Below are 12,192 nucleotides of genomic sequence, written 5' to 3' on the forward strand. Positions count from 1 at the left end.
ATCCGGGACTTTTTCGCGTTCTCGGCTTGATGCATACTTTGAATTGGAACAGTACTTGGTCTCCGACTGATGACGTATCACGAGTACACGAGAACACAAGTACAAACAAGAGAAAGGGCCTATGCTTCAGGTTTAATATGGACAAGTAAATGTGTGTCTATGTGGGGGCCCACTAGTACAAATGTGGTTTAAGTTGACAATAACTGTTTTAGTTGTACCCTGGGGCATTTCAAAGGTGAAAGCCATTCCACTTTAAAGGTATAAGGTTTTATGAGTGAAACCAGAGTTAGGACTTAGGAGGCCTGGTGTTTTATTTTGAAAATCTTAATTTATATACCATGCAGTAATTGTTACAACATTGGGTTTTATTTTTGTTCATTTCATAAGAAAGTAACTGTTTTCAGTTCATTTTTTCCTTTCCCAAATAAATACCTAGTCATATACAGCAGTACAATGAACCCAGCCCAATCTCACGCTAGCTTTTACCATAGCTTTGTGGGAATGGGCAATTGTTTGCATCGTCTGTCACACCAACCCTCTGCATGTCCTCCTTCACTACATCCACAAACCTCCTCTGTGGCGTTTCTTCTTTGTAACATAAATCTGTAACATATTGTTAAATAGTCTAGTCCAGGGGTCGGCAACCAGCTGTGGCACGCGAAAGGTTGTTAAGGTTAAGGTTGTCTCCTTGACCTGGAGACAACATATAAGATGACACCGCCATGGACCTCAACCTGCAGGCTTTGTGTTACCTGTTTCTTTATACAGGAGCATGTAGGGGTGGACTGCCTTTTTATTTGATTACCCTTTTCTCATGTTTTTCTTAGTTAGGGAGATAAGACATTGTCATTTGGTTTTATTCTTTTCATAAATAAGTTTTGTACATCCTTTAGATACGGTCCCTTTTGTTTGTTGTTTTGGGGTCCACCCCGAAGCTATAGTTCGCTCCTTTCCTTTGTTAGAATTCAATCACTGTGAAAAAAAATCACCATCAAAATTGTACTGGTTGTGTGATGTGCTGCTTGGGGTCAGACAGGGGTGGATCACCCTTATATTATGGTCTGGCCACCCTTAGAAAGGCCATAACACTAACTAAAATGAAAATTAAAACTAGACTTATAACTGGCTGGTGTCCTTACCAGTGACCTTGGGTCTGAACTGTGGGCTCCTCTTTCCAGGTGTTCGTACTGCCTGAGTGGGACCAAGATGTGCTATCTCGCCTCTTTTGGGTTTTCTGCATGTTTCTGGCTCAACATGCAAGTATCCACTTCTTGACGTTCGCTGTTGGTTGCAGCCACTTGAGGTTTTTGGGCTCATTTGGGTTCTCAACACTGGGTGACTTTGATGGGAGTGAAAGCATCCTCACAACATAAATCACCACACTACCTGCTTTTGTTTCAGATTTTTTCTTTATCCTTGTTAACATGTTTGGGTACTGGGTTTACCTGTAATGCATTTTGTGCTCCAAAAGCTGTTATTTTGTGCAGCTGTGCTCCAAAAGCTGTTAGCATGACCTTTTTTATCATTAGATTGTGCCACACCAGCATCTGAGAGAAAAGCTTTGAGTTTGATTTTGTTTGTTTTGCAGGCACTCAGGAGAATAAGTCATGATGTTTCTTGTGTTTGTCATGCTAGTATCTCAGTGCTTGTCAATCACCAGTCAACAGTGTCACCACTGTGAACAACATCCTTCGACTGTTCGAGCCAAAACCTTCGAGAAGTCCCTGCAGCCGCTTCAAAACTCATCACTGAGCTCGATCTCTCTTTTAACACGCTGGAGACAACAATGAAAGAGGACTTTCTTTCATATGCTGCTTTGAGGGCTTTGTTCGTGAATAACAACAGAATCAAAACCATCCATGAAGAGACATTTCACCCGCTGATTAATTTGGAGAAACTGGACTTCCACAAACCAGTTGGAGACTTTGTCTTCTGGATGGTTTCAGAAGCTGATTTCTCTCCACTATTTCAATCTTTTGGGAAAAAAATATACAACACTGAGTCCGGGAAACCTTTTCGTGCCACTGAGGAGCTTGAAGACCCTCTATTTTTGAGGAGCTTTCCTTCAGTCTGTCAGTGAAAGGGATTTTGTTGAACCTTGAAACTGCCGTGACCCTGTCCAAAGACCAGCTGGCCACCTGGCCGGGTCAGTCATGGATATTCACAAATACCCCATAGTACTGGTGGAAAAGAAATATCGAGGGAAAATCCATGTTCAGACCATGTTCAGTGTGTCGTGACACTTGCACGATGGAAGAACACACCCACTTGTTGGTGCCAGAAGAGCCACTGAGAAATTATTGTTTTAGCTGGCTCATTACAAGTCGATGGCTGGTCACCTGGAATAGCATAAAACTCTGGAGCGAATAATTGCCCGATTTTACTGGCCAGGAAACTGTTTTAGACTTAGAGCTTTTTATTGTCATTGTGCAGTTTCTTGCACAGTGAAATTGGGTAAGTGGAGAGCATAGAGCCGCTGTATCTGTGCGCACCACCATCTTGCATTTCTTGCATGTTTGGATATGCGCCGATGGTGTGCGTCCAATGGTGTCAGCTGGTGAACCAGCTGGTCATTCAAAAAGCACCTTTATGCCCCTCACCATTAATGGAGGTCCCATTTGAGCGCATTGGCATGGACCTCATTTTATCGATGAGAAAAAGAAAGTCTTTAGTTCAGCTGTTGTTAACTGATCTTGACTTTGTTAATTAAACACTGCAAACCTGCCTTCAGTGTGTCCTGTACATGAGGTCATTTAGTACACCACAGCACGGTGAGTTTTTTTGAGCTGATGAAGTTCAGCCAAAACAGGAAACTTGCAGCAGGAGACAGCAACTTGTTAAAATGTTATAAAAGGTACAATGAAAGATTTTCACCCTACAGGGTTGTCAATGATCCAAGGATAAATGTCTAATTTGGTAAAAATTTTATAAGCCATTTCTGGAGAGACTGCAGTGGAAATGTTGTCACTTTTGGACTTTGCTACCTGCAGCTAAACATTTGCAGCTAAATCATTTATTTAAAAGCAGAAGCTGCAACTGATCGAGGGAATATTTGTCTGAAAACTTAAACTGAACTCCAAGGGTACCATTGCTCCAGCTTACCATCTTTACCTGAGTGAATCAGTTTGTTGAACAATCTAAATGATTCAGAAACTTCTGTGACATCAACTTAACTAAGGCTCATTACAAATTTCACAAAACACTGCTGAATACTTTTAATATTTTTTTATTAGTTATTTTTGTTTTTGTTGTTATTTTGATTTTAATAAAACAAAATAAAATAAAGAATTAAATCATTTCTTTGTTTTTTTAAATTTAATTTATTTTACAAATAAATTAATAATAATATTAATAACAACAATAAAATTAGTGCTGTCAGCGTAAACGTCATTAGGTAAAATGACGTTAACGCTGACAGCACTAATTTGTTGTTTCCAGAGAGCAAGCCAAACACTGGTCCAGAAAAGGACGATCTCTAGTAGATTTTGTTTTAACCTCCTAGGACCTGGTGTCCACATATGTAGACATAACATTTTGGGTTGTCTAGACCAAAATACAAAATTTTGCTCTTCAAAAACCTGATATCCACTTATGAGGGAGGACATTACACTGCCACTGTTCAATCGAAATTTAAAATGAATGTCCTCATATGTGGATCTCATTCTTTTGAGAAACAAAAAAAAGATAGTCCGAATCTGATGTCTTTGTTTTTACATTCATCAGGTCCCAATCAACCCAAATGGCACAGAGAAATTAAAAATGCATGCCATGAAAGTTCAGGTCTTAGGAGGTTAAAAATGTCCCTGCTGATGAGACCAGTGAATGTGGGGCGACGGTGGCAAGAAAAAACTCCCTCCTGGAGGAAGAAATCTTGGGAGGACCAGGCTCTCTGGGAGGACCCTCCCTCCTGAGGGCAATACTTACCTATACTTGTCCTCCAGTGTGCGATGGTGGGCTGGGACGACTGCTTTTCCTTCTCAGCATGACGATGACCTTAACTTCCTTCCTTCCTTCCACTTCCTGTTTCAGAACTGAGAATGAAGACAAAACTGGTTAACAAGGTAACAGGACATTTAAAAATTCTCTCACTTCAGGATGAGATGCTGTGTCTTCTTACGTTTCTCTTGTAAAACAGGATGTAGGCCGAGTGCTGCTGTTCCTCACAAACTACAGATCCAGTTGTGTGGAGCACCTGTGCGTCATTATAGGTGAGCCAGCGATCTGATGTAGAGTGCTGACTCTCCTCAGGATGGACAGAACTACAGATGTAGTGTCCTGAAATCACATTAAGACAAATGAATCCAACTTCTGGAAGTCAACTGATTCAAGCAAACAGTGATTTTGACTTAGTGCTTCTTAGAACATCAAAAGCTTTTGTGTGTGAGTCCTTCACTGAAAAGTAGCAAGTTTTCATTTTCTGTTTGTCACAAGTCTGTTGTTTTACCTGACTCTGTGCCTCCATAATGACTGATGATGCTGACAATACTATAACAGCCACCACCCTGAGAAGGAACAAATCCAAAGAGTGTTAGTTTCATAAAGTCTCACATCAGTGCCACAATTAAGCTGATTTGCTGAGGCTACGTCCACACTAATGCGTTTTCGTTTGAAAACACATCGTTTTCTCTCCGCTTTGACCTCCCGTCCACACTGAGACGGCGTTTTCCTCAAGGAAAAACACAGCATCTTGAAAACGCTCTCGAAAACGCATACATTTCAAAACGGAGTTGTCCCGTCGCAGTGTGGACACTCGAAAACGCAGACTTTCTAAAACGATGACGCATTTTAGTCATGTGATGCAGTCATGTGAGCAATTAAACAAAGATAAGCCGAGTGCATTATACAGCAGTTGTTTTGATTGCTCTCAACTTTGACAGCCCTAAAAACGATTAATATCAGTTTGTACATGCTCCGGATAGCTTTTCTTCAAATTCTGTAATTCTCACTCACTTTTGCGCATGCGCAGGACTGGAACGTAAGCGTTTTCGGCCGTTTCAATGCAGACGCACAACTATTTGAAAATGACTGAAAACGCTAGTGTGGACACGGAGTTTTCAAATCTATCCGGGCTAGTGTGGACGTAGCCTGAGACGTTCTGCAGTCTGTTTTTACCTGATTGGATGGCACCACCAAGTCCCTCTGCAGCCTGACGGGGTCATCCACCTTCTGAATCTTGTAGGTTTGTGTAAAGCCAAACCTCTTCAGATGCAAGATCAGAACTCTGGCAGAAAAGAAAAAAAACACAAACAAGGCAGAAAATAAGAAGAATGAGTGTCAAACACAAACAGAAGATGGGAGAAAACGACTGCTCAAATATTGTCTCGAAAAACTCTGATATTTGATGCGCCACAGTTTGGAAACCTGGTCAGTCGATCAATTCTGATGTGACCTTACTCACCTTGGCAGTGTATCAAAAGACGACTTCAGTTCTGAGGCCGTCCCTCCACAATCACAGCGATATTCTATTTCTTCTTCCTGAACAACAGCACAGAGAAAACAGGGTTTATGGTAGAAAGAAATCTCAACATATGCACACACACGCATACACACAAACACTAACAAAAAAGGTGTGTTAAGATCGCTGATACGACAACTCTATTGGAATTTGTGATCTTACCTTCAAGTATGTCTCTAACATGTTTATCACAGACCCCTCTGGAACCAGGTCAAGAGACAAACTGGTGAATTCCTCTTGCTGTGATGAGTGGTGACCGCAGCTACACATTTCAGGAGTAACGTAGTTAAAGTAAAGATCAGGTACGTGGAAAAGAGGTATATGAAAATATTGCAACCAGCTCTGCGTTTCTGAAAGACAGGCTTACCTCTTGCATGTCCTTATGTTCTCCATTTTAAAAATGTGATGGTCTTCTACTGGGCAGGTATAACTTTGGCCCAGGAGAGCTGCGTTCCTCTCCAGGCGAGGTGTGAGCCTTTTGACCTCATTGAGGAACAATGTTAGGAATTCATGAGCGTCCTGAAAGAAAAGCAGAGAGATTTAAAACAGTACATCAAAATCAGAAGGTAAAGCAAAAAACGAAATGTCCAAATAGCTGACGCACTTTCTGTGCACTGCCGGTGTATTCGGCAGCTTGATTGCTGAATGCCTTCTTAAAAGCTCTTAGGTGGTGATCTTTAAGGCCATAATCTGTCGACTCATGACAGTCCCTGACATCAATAAGCCTTCTGTAGAAAGGAAGGGTAAACAGACATTTCTGCTGTTAGATCTCTTTGTTCTTCAGGTGTTTGAAGAAAGTAGAAGGTTGACGTAGCGCACCTTAAGAGCTGAGCTTCTGGATCTGTGCTCCACAAAACCCCCTGACGCCTGATGTCTCTTATGAACTCCTCAATGTTGAGGAGGCTCTGCAGGCAGGAGTTCATGTAGCAGGTGTTTCCGATGTTTGGAAACCTGACACACACGCGCAACGTTTACAGTATCAGTGTAAAATAATTCATTTTCTCCACTTTGACAAAGTGACCTTTGATCTTTGTGCACCACGTGTACTCACCCGAAGCGGTCTATAGTCCCAGTTTGACTTTTTATTTTTTTCCCACCGCGTGCTACACTGCTCCAAAAAGGTAAAAACACAAACACAAAATTAGGAAAGATGTCAAGATTCTGAGCAGTGTATGTGCATGTATGCATGAGCTTTGACGCTGAAACATTTTGGAGGACGTCCAAAAGTAGTAAAAAAGATGTAAATACACAAGGTGGAAGACAAATGCCAATAAAAGGGAAATAAAACAGCTCCAACTAAACCACTGCTATAAATATCTCCAGCAGCATTAAAGAGTGGCACATTTCTTTACCTCTGATGAGACGTAGAAGGAATTTCCTTCTCTGCCACGTTTTGTTTGTGTAATTTCTGTTTAGAAACAAGAAAACCAACATCAGTAATGGCATAAAACAAATATACCAAGGGAGTCTCTCCATGAAAAGTGTCCAGTTAGAAAATTTGGTATTATTTCATATTATTTATCACTTTAGTGAGCTGTCAGCTCATGAAGCAGATATATAGGAATATCTTTAAATAAAATAAAAACAATTTATTCATGCTTTAAATTGAGTTTTAAAGTTTGTCCTATGAAATACAAAATCCTTCATTTGGTTGTGATCAAAATTCAGTTTTTACAGAAATCATCCATGAAGCTTCATTAAAAGATTCAAAAATGCTTATTTACCATAAAAAATATTTAGAGAAACATCCTGCAAGTCCCTTCAAACTTACCTTTCTGTGAAAAAAAACCGTTTAAACATCTTTGAACTTAATTTGAGGACATAGATGTGCTAAATTGCTCTTAATTCTTCTCATTTAATGTGATGAGTAAATGCTTGATGACAGGGACTCTTTCCATAAAACATACCTTCCAGAATTTAAAAAGAAACCAGCGACACTTCTTTTGTGTCTTCACAGTGCTGCTCTCTGCCTCTGCATCGCTGTCAGTTTGCTGCAGAGGACGAACAAACATAAGTTTATTAAAAAAGTAAAGTCACTTTAAATTAACAAGTGCAATTTAAAGAGAAAGTGCATTTCACATGTTTTGAGTAAAAGCAAACCGAGGAACAGCAGAAGTGTCTCCATTTTCTCTTCTTCTTTTGACCATTTTCAGCAACAGAAGCATCCGGGATGCTGATGAGGACAAAAGTGTAAATGTTATTTTTCAAAGTGGAAAATTTTAACAAGGAGTACATGCTGGAGATTGCAGATAAAAATTAATAACTGTAATGGAACAAAATCATGTAACTAAACCACTGCTATAAATATCTCCAGCAGCATTAAAGAGTGACACATTTCTTTACCTCTGATGAGACGTAGAAGGACTTTCCGTCTCTGCCACGTTTTGTTTGTGTGATTTCTGTTTAGAAACAAGAAAACCAACATCAGTAATGGCATAAAACAAAGTATATGGTAAGAAAATACAATATCCTTCATTTGGATTCAAAATTCAGTTTTTACAGAAATCATCCAAGAAGCTTCCTTAAAAGTTTCAAAAATGCTTATTTACCATAAGAAAACATTCAGAGAAATGTGCTGCGAGTCTCTTCAAACTTACCTTTCTGTGAAAAAGAAGTTTAAACATCTTTGGACTTGATGTGATCGCAGCCAAAATCTCCTCAGCTTTGCAAAAGTTCAACTGAAAACAAGCAGTCAGAGGTTGTATATTTATAAACTTTCAGCATAGAATGTTCATACCCTGAACAGCAAACATCATCATTATGATGTATGGGGCTAATTTGCATATTTTGGAATGTATGCTCATTTGAACTGTATGGCACTCGTCTCCAAGCAACTGCTACAAAATACAGGTCAAGTCAAGTGGCTTTTATTGTCATTTTAACCACGTGCAGAGGTACTGTACAGAGTGAAATGAGACAGCGTTCCTCCGAGACCCTGGTGCTATATATGACATATACGGACAAACCCAGGACTACATAAAGTGCAGTGTGCATAAATTGCAAAAATAAACAAGACAAAACAGTGCAAAACTAGACAGAACAGGACGAAACAGACACAAGACAATGGAAATGTGCAAAATGCTGAGTATTGTGCAAAAGTAACTAACGTGTGTGAAGGTGTGCGTGTGCCAGTGCAGTCACTGAGTGTTCAGGGGTCTGACGGCTTGTGGGAAGAAACTTTTCCGTAGTTTGGTAGTGAGGGCCGGGATGTTCTGGGACCTCTTTCCAGAAGGCAGCAGGGTGAAGAGTGTGTTTGAAGGCTGTGTGGGGTCCTCCAGCGAGCGGGTGTTATAAGGAGGGGAGAGGGACTCCAATAATCTTCTCAGCTGCTCTCACAATCCGTTATAGAGTACTGCGATCTAATGCGCTGCAGTTACCATACCAGACAGTGATGCAGCTACTTAGGATGCTCTTGTTAGTCCCACTGTAAAAGGTGGTGAGAATGGATGGTGGGAGATGGGCTTTCCTCAGCTTCTGCTTGAAGTAGAGACGCTGCTGGGCCTTCTTGGTTATGGAGCTGGTGTTGAGGGAGCAGGAGAGGTTCTCCGCCAGGTGGACACCAAGAAATCTGGTGCTCTTGATGACCTCCACAGAGGATCCATTCATGTTAAGTGGGCAGTGATCCCACTGTGCTCTCCTGAAGTCAACAATCTCTTTTGTTTTGTCCACGTTCAGAGACAGGTTGTTGACTCTACACCTCTACAGATGGCCCGCAGTGCAACCCTTCAGCTTCCTAGTCCTATATACAAATTTAAAGACCTAGGAGACTTACTTCTCGTCACAGAGTTGTAGCATTCACAAGATTTTCAGAAAACTTGAACTCAAGGTCAAGGTCACTGATATTCAAACTGACCCCAGAACTTTAGTAGATGCACCAATGGTATCAATTCAAAATCCTACGCTTCTCGTTCTCGAATTATTGTCTTGACCAAGCTGAGTATACAATTATGAAACAATCATTTTCCATTTTTATTTCACTATCTGTAACTAAGACAAATAAACAGTATTTGGGACACAAGTCACTATTAAAGTGGTTAGTGAGACTCCACATCTGATAACAGTATAACACACTGCTTATTTATGTAAAATTGTCATCAATAAATGTGTTCAAAACAGAAGCTACACTGGCTTTAAAAGTTTTTGTTAACTCTGACTACCTGTCTGCTCTTACCTGTTTCTTTTGCTCTCTGCTGTCTTCATCCTCCATCCAACTCTACAGCTATTGTTTGTGATGACACGATGAAACTGAAGGGTGTCTGGGCACCGAAAAAAGAAAAGAAGAGAGATTGGATTAGGCTGCAGCTGGCGTGCCATTCTCTCACTTCAGGATGAGATGCTGTGTCTTCTTACGTTAATCTTGTAAAACAGGATGTAGGCTGAGTGCTGCTGTTCCTCACAAGCTGCAGATCCAGTTGTGTGGAGCACCTGTGCGTCATTATAGGTGAGCCAAGGATCTGATGTAGAGTGTGGACTCTCCTCGGGATGGACAGAATTACAGATGCAGCAGCTGTTTCCGATGTACCTTCACCTGAATGGGCTCATCAAACATACATTTGATGCTTGGCAGCAGCTTCAGTCTCACTTGAGAGGACATCTTTTCTGAAAAAGAGAAAAAGATTGGACTTTATGAATGTAAGATAAAAAGTCCCCTTACACAATACTTTTTCTAAGAAGATTCAGAGACAGATTGATTCATATTACATATTGTTTTATGTTTTCAGACAAACAGAGAGACAGATAAAGACTGAAGGGTGCCATTGCTACCATGCAGTGTTTAAAATAATCCACTGTCCCAGTTTGTGCTCAGTGTGCATGAAATGCTTTACACCAAACTCCACTCAAAAAATTTGCCAATTTAAATACGTATCATTAGCAAGCAAGCAACCACACTATAAGTGCCCACTGTTAATTCAACAAGCTGTTAATATTAGATCCATTTCAGACAGTGGCAGTAATATTTTACACTGGGCAGCAAATCAGCACAGCAGGATCTTTCAGAGTGAGACAGAAACTCTGTGTCCTATTTTTTGTTAATTTTTAATAGCTCTTGCACAGCCACTGTTAATGTGATACCTTTGCACCAGATACCCTCCCATGCACCCATCAGTAAAGACTTCTTTTCTAAAGTATGAAGTACTCAGATACACCTTTCTGTACTCCTTACAGGACAATAAACCACTGATAAAAATTTCTGTAGTTAAAAAGGGATATTTGACATGAGAACACTCAACCGTTGGAGGTTATGTGAGGCCTGGAAGGTGGGACTGCTGGAAAATTAAAACGTTACGGCTTGAGTTCCACAAAGCTCAAGGTAAATAAAATACCTTTACAAATTTCTTCCATATTCTTAAAAAATTCTGATAATTTCTTTAATATCTTTTAAAAATTCTGATTGTAGCAGCCAAAAAGGAAATCACAAGGTATTGGCTCTTTCCCGGGCCGCTCAGGATATCAGAGTAGAAAAATATTGTGAATAAGATTTATGTGATGGAATCTACAGTTTACAGTTTCAGTACGACTTAAGTGTGCTTTTGTCAAATTATAGAGCAGATTTATTAAGCTCCCTGCGACCCTGGAAAGGATAAGCAGAAGCGAATGGATGGATGGATTTATCAAGCTTCTGCCGCCAGACTTTCCTGAAGTCTCTTCGGTTTAGAAATTTAGATTAAAATACTCTTAGAACTGCATATCTCTAAAAGTAAAATACAAAAAGAAACCCCCAAAACACTTTTGATGAGTTTAGAAAAACAACAGAACTACAGCTGGATATTTGAATTATTTTAAATTATAATACCAAGAAAATCACAACTAAATTAAAGGCTTGAGCAATGTGTGATGTGGTTAACTGTTGTTGTGGAAGTTTTCCATTTAAATAAAGCCTGCAGACGAGCGGTGAGCGGTAGCTAACAGTCTTTAATCAAAACACACAAAGAACAGACAACCAGGCTTGGTGGAGAGCCTACATGACCGTGGGGCAGGTCAGCAGAGTCTCCCCTGAGTCTAACATGGCTCTCAGTTAAATACCTTCTCCAGGAACAAAAGGCAGTACACAGCTGTTTCACACCTTAACCTCCTAGGACCTGGCGTCCACATATGTGGACTTCCCATTTTGGGTTATTTAGACTAAAATACTCAATTTTGCTCTACAAGGGCCTGATATCCACTGATGAGGACATTATACTGCTACTGTTCTATCAAAATTTTAAACGAATATCCTTATATGTGGCTCTGATTTTTCATAAAAACAAAAATAAGGTAAAAAAAAAAATCTGGTAATTCTTTGTTTTTACATTCATTGGGCCCCAATATGCCCAAATATCAAAGAGAAATTAAAAATACATGCTGTGGAAGAGTTCGGGTCTTACGAGGTTAAGGTTCACACTCCCTTGCTACCTACCAGAGTCCTCAAAGAGACAAAAGTTTCTTCCTGTGGAGCTGTCTGCTTCCCTCAACTTCCTTACTACACCCCCACCATTTGTCTTATAGTATGAGTGTGAAACATGTTAAAATCCAGTGGCACCAAGGCATTATACAATAAAATAATGTGATTAATACATAAGTAAAAGAAATTCCTATACACTGTCAACTGTGATTGGTGTGTGCGAGTGTATTATGCTCAAGGAGCTTTTAACTGCACAAATGAGCAGATTTGTGAAGTTTAGCTTCAAAATGTGTTTTTATATGTTCATTATGATTTTGAAATATGCACTTGTAAATAGCTTTCTGTATGTTTACAT

The 12,192-nt window shown here is 40.0% G+C and overlaps 1 protein-coding gene and 1 long non-coding RNA gene across 2 annotated transcripts; both read right to left on the reverse strand.

The window, feature by feature from the left end:
- Positions 1-3,385: 3,385 nt before the first annotated feature.
- LOC146687216 (ubiquitin carboxyl-terminal hydrolase 37-like) lies at positions 3,386-8,122 on the reverse strand. Its single transcript, XM_085439648.1, has 15 exons — positions 8,053-8,122; positions 7,799-7,854; positions 7,556-7,628; positions 7,363-7,446; positions 6,808-6,863; positions 6,507-6,563; positions 6,275-6,406; positions 6,060-6,183; positions 5,823-5,974; positions 5,618-5,717; positions 5,399-5,475; positions 5,113-5,221; positions 4,445-4,502; positions 4,118-4,275; positions 3,386-4,031 (listed from the first exon to the last, which is right to left on the reverse strand). Exons 1-15 carry the CDS (start codon positions 8,077-8,079, stop codon positions 4,026-4,028), a joined length of 1,269 nt encoding a protein of 422 aa, XP_085295774.1. The 5' UTR covers positions 8,080-8,122; the 3' UTR covers positions 3,386-4,025.
- Positions 8,123-9,093: 971 nt separating this feature from the next.
- LOC146687217 (uncharacterized) lies at positions 9,094-10,461 on the reverse strand. Its single transcript, XR_014916478.1, has 3 exons — positions 10,220-10,461; positions 9,806-10,054; positions 9,094-9,711 (listed from the first exon to the last, which is right to left on the reverse strand). It is a non-coding gene; the product is annotated as an uncharacterized LOC146687217 (long non-coding RNA).
- Positions 10,462-12,192: the final 1,731 nt, after the last annotated feature.

This window comes from Copadichromis virginalis, linkage group LG18 (assembly GCF_057382275.1).
Source record: "Copadichromis virginalis isolate Kocher_CV1m ecotype Utaka linkage group LG18, C_Virginalis_male_GT1.1, whole genome shotgun sequence".
NCBI classification, from domain to species: Eukaryota; Metazoa; Chordata; class Actinopteri; order Cichliformes; family Cichlidae; genus Copadichromis; species Copadichromis virginalis.